This window comes from Cornus florida, unplaced genomic scaffold (assembly GCF_030987335.1).
Source record: "Cornus florida cultivar Cherokee Brave unplaced genomic scaffold, ASM3098733v1 CherokeeBrave_3.0.0_Hap2_Chr07, whole genome shotgun sequence".
In the NCBI taxonomy this organism is placed as follows: Eukaryota; Viridiplantae; Streptophyta; class Magnoliopsida; order Cornales; family Cornaceae; genus Cornus; species Cornus florida.
Window position 1 is genome coordinate 60645225 of NW_026775577.1, and position 4927 is coordinate 60650151.

Consider the following 4927-nt stretch of genomic DNA (forward strand, 5'->3'; position numbering starts at 1 on the left):
TTGTTTAGCAAAAAAAATGGTTATGTTGCATCAGTATAAAACTGAATCCGAAATGAATACTGGAACTGAAATAACATAAAACTACAAAAGTAGCTCAATTTCACAATACAACTCCAATATGATAAGTGTACAAAAGTAGGAATGAACAGCACTTAATCCTGCTGACTGACTTTGAAAGACAGTCATTAAAAATAGTATAAACTAAAAATTTACAAAAAAAATTATACGTTATAGTAGCAAAAAGGAATTAAGATATGGGTTAAGCAAGACATACCATTATTTTAGTGTAACAAAACTTTTTATGATAGTCTGGGACATCTGGCCAAGTCTCATAGCATAGTGGTATATGTTCTCGAGCAATCATCCCAAGCTCTCTCTCCCAAACATCTGAATTTTCCTCCACCGGTTTCAAATAACCGTCTGTAAACTTAATCGGAACAATCCCCCCATTGCGCTTTTTAATGTCAATTTTTTTTTTGTTTACAACTTTGCCACGCCTCTTGACATTTCTTGATGAACCTGAAAAATGAATTCATGAGAGTAACACGTAGGAGTATTTTGGGACCAAGTTCAAATGTAAAGACAAGTTTAGCAAATGTAAAGATCATAAAAAAATCACCTTCCACTGCTGGTTGTGGCTGTGGCTGGGAAGATGCATTAATGTTTTGGGCAAGGTCATTGTTGGATCTCAAGGACCGACGATTGGACGCCATAGTAGATTATAGCAATAAGAGAATCAAATCTTTTATAACATGTTTTGAAACAAATAAATTAGAAAATAAAAATTAAGTGGCAAAGGAAAGTATCAAAATAGCCAAACAATAAATAATTAAAAGAACGAAAAAGAGATTAATAATAACTCAAAAAAATAAAACACATATTCTAAAAGTCAAAGCTAAGTACTGAAGACAAATTTAACCAATTTCAACATTTCAATTTGCATGTGTTCAATTTTTAAACAGAAAAAAAATATATATTTCACATTTAATCCAAATCACTATCATCTTTTTCTTCATCATCTGAATTGTCTTCAATCAAGATTTCATCATCATTGTCTTCAATCAAGATTTCATCATCATTGTCAAAACAGTCAATTTCATGACGAGATTCTTCATTACTTTGTAGAATTATTTCAGCATCAAGACTTTCAACCTCCAAGCCATCCCTATTCAAAGTTGGTGGATCTATGTCAAAGTTGGTCGCCTCAACAACCTTATCCACAATGCATGGTTCATCCTCTTGATATGCTGTAGCATACATTCCATCCTCAACTCTACTGTTATCCTCCACTTCGGGAACGTCATATGAGCTTCTATGTGTTATATCTTGAATGACCTCCCACGTGCCTCGTAATTTGGTGTCTTTGACAAAAAAGGCTTGTTTTGCTTGATTTGCCAACACAAAAGGCTCATCTTTGTACCATTTACGGGCTACATTTACACTCTTGAAATAAGTATCCCTCTTAATACCTGTCCTTGTGTTGAACCAATCACATTTGAATAGGATTACCCGTCTCTTAAGAGGATATTGTAACTCAATGACATCTGTCAAGACACCATAGTAATCAACATCCTCTGTTTTGACTAACACACCACTATTCTGAGTTTTTCGATTTTTCTCCCTTTCCTTTGTATGAAACCTGACCCCATTTACAATGCAACCAGAATATTGATTTATCCGAAAATCAGGTCCACAAGCTAATGAATACAGGTCATCACTAATTTCTAACTCTTGATAATGACGCTCTTCCTTTATCTATTAAAAAAAATTAAAACATTAAATAAATGCATACAGATACCACATTTAAAATAAATAATAGGGATATGAAGTACATTAAGGACTTACTCGTGTTCCCAACCATCTCGAAAATTCTTTTACGTGTCTTAATGGTACATTATCCTTGTTTTCATTCTTGAGTTCAGTCTTGTGTGCACTAAACAATTAAGTGATATTATGATACATTTCAAAATTTATAAATAAAGTATTAAAAACATAGAGAATATATAACTTACACTGCATATGAAGCAATTTCTGCGCAGTTATTTAACACGTAAAATTTAGCCTTTTGCATGCTTTCAATATCCAGTATCTCTAAACTTCCAGCCCCTAAAGGACGAACCACTTGCCTGAGCTTTGAAAAAGTGGACCAATTGGTGCAATAGTCGCCCTCGTAATTTCTTTCTTCTCGATTGAATCGTGTCTTAATCCCTTGAAGAAACCTTGAGCAAAATGTGACGCATTCATTGTCCACATAAGCTTCAGCGATGGACCCTTCAGGACGTGCTTTATTACGCACGTAAGACTTGAGAGTACGTAAAAATCTACATAAAAATTAAAATATTACGAAATCATGATGTCTAGTTTAATGTTTCCAAAATATTTTTTTGTATTACAAATGTATAGTACCTTTCAATAGGGTACATCCATCGATATTGTGCAGGTCCTGCAATGATGGCCTCGCGTGGCAAATGCAGAGCTAAGTGCACCATTATGTCAAAAAATGATGGAGGAAATATCATTTCTAACTTGCATAATATGATAGCAATATCCCTTTCCAATACCTCTAAGACATCTAGTTTAAGGGTCCGACAACACAACTCCTTAAAAAATAAACCAAGCTCTGTTATCGCATTACAAACATCATCGGGCAACAATCCTCGTATAGCTAGAGGGAGGAGACGCTGTAAGAGTACATGCGAATCATGACTTTTCAATCCAGATATCTTACCTTCATTGACATTCACACATCGACTTATGTTTGATGCATAGCCATCTGGGAACTTCACTAACTTCAACCAATCACACAATTGCCTTTTTTCATCCTTTGACAATGTGTAATGCGCAAGTGGCATCTCAAATTTCTCACCATTACGCCTAAGATGAAGTTCTTTTCTAATTCCCATTGCTTCTAAATCCAACCGACTTTTGAATGAGTCCTTCGTCTTTCCTTCGATGTTCATTAATGTCCCTAACACATTATCACATATGTTTTTCTCTATGTGCATAACATCTAAGTTGTGTCGCAACAAAAGTGTTCTCCAATAAGGCAATTCAAAGAATATACTTTTCTTTGTCCAATTAAGTTCCTTCTTCTCACGAGTCCGCTTCTTATTGTTTGGTCCCTTTCCGAATCTAACCTCGGGTAGGAGATTAAATTGTTCCAGAATATCATCACCCGTCAACTGCTTTGGTGGCTCTCTGTCTTCTTTCTTGCCATTAAATTGTTTGTAACGCTTCCTGTAAGCATGATTGGACGACAAAAATATACGAGCTCCCAAATAACATATCTTCTGCCCGTGACTCAAATAACAAGAACATGTGTCTTTATTACAATTTAGACACGCCAAAAAACCCTTTGTCATCCATCCGGATGCCATTGCATAAGCGGGAAAGTCATGTATAGTCCAAATCAACCCTGCATGCAGCTTAAAGTTTGATTTATTGTAGGCATCATATGTCATCACACCATCTATCCATAATTCTTTTAACTCATCAATTAACGGTCGCAGATACACATCAATGTCATTACCAGGTGATTTAGGACCAGGAATAAGTAATGACATAAACATATATGGTTCCTTCATACACATCCAAGGTGGCAAATTGTAGGGCACAATAATTACAGGCCACACACTATAAGCATTACTCATGTTACCAAATGGATTGAATCCATCACATGCTAACCCAAGACGAACATTACGAGGATCCGCAGCAAACCAACTATTCTTATTGTCAAATTCCTCCCAAGCTTTTGAATCAGCTGGATGTCTCAACAAATTTGTCTCTTTGACATGTTTCTCCTTGTGCCAACGCATGTCTATAGCTGTATCCCTATGCATAAACAACCATTGAAGCCTTTGTTTTAAAGGAAAGTACCGAAGAACTTTTTGAGGAATCTTTTTTCCTTTACCTTCTCGAGACTTATACCTCGACTCACCACATTGTGGACAACATTCTTTAGCTTCATTCTCCTTCCAGAATAAAGCACAATCATTTTTACATGCATGGATCGGTTCATATCCAAGACCTAAATCACGCAACAAGGTTTTAGTCTCATAATAGGACTTTGGCAACGTGTTGTCATAGGGAAGCAATTCCTTTAGCACCTTAAGCAACATGTCAAAACATTTGTTGGTCATTCGGCTTGTAACCTTCACATGGAACAACTTCAAAATTGCTGACAACTTAGATTGTTTTTTACAACCTGGCCACAATTCGCATTGTGCGTCATTTAGCAATCTATCAAAACTTCCTCCTATATCAACTTCAGGCGAATCTTCTTGTTGTTCTACATTGGTGAACATACCCATCCGTACATTATCCAACAAATCAAATACATTGTCTTCATTTCTACCTTCATCATTGTCATTATCCCCATGTTCGGCATTAACATTAGCTTCTGCATTAACATTAGCAGTGGTGTTAACATTAGCCTCCCCATGCCATATCCAATTAGTATACTCCTTGTACATCCCACACTTATATAGATGAGTCTCAACCTCCTCAATTGCAATATAGTCACCATTTTTGCAGCGACGACACGGACATTTGATCCTACCTAGCCCATCTGTATGTCTTTTAGCAAACTTAATGAAGTCTCTTATGCCTTTATGATACTCTTTACTACCCCTGGTGTGATGATGAATCCAAGTCTTATCCATGTAACTGGTAAAATAAATAAATTCAAGTATAGATATAATATAATTAATGCAAGTTGAATATAAACACAAATTAAATACATAAATAAAATAAAAAAGAAAGGAGAGAGAGAGAGACCTCATTGAGAACACTGAAACAATAAAGAGAGAGTAAAACAAGTCTCTAAGAATATACATGCATACACTGCATAATTATGAATGTCAAAGGGAATTTGGGGGGAAAACAATAATCCTTACAAAAGCTTTATCACATGTGCTGAATCCTACAC

At 35.6% G+C, this 4927-nt stretch overlaps 1 protein-coding gene across 1 annotated transcript; it reads right to left on the reverse strand.

Moving 5' to 3' along the window:
* Nucleotides 1-984: 984 nt before the first annotated feature.
* Nucleotides 985-4661, reverse strand: LOC132266258 (uncharacterized). The gene is made up of 4 exons (XM_059767113.1): nucleotides 2407-4661; nucleotides 2013-2321; nucleotides 1846-1933; nucleotides 985-1755 (listed from the first exon to the last, which is right to left on the reverse strand). Exons 1-4 carry the CDS (start codon nucleotides 4659-4661, stop codon nucleotides 985-987), a joined length of 3423 nt encoding a protein of 1140 aa, XP_059623096.1.
* Between the last annotated feature and the right edge of the window lie 266 nt (nucleotides 4662-4927).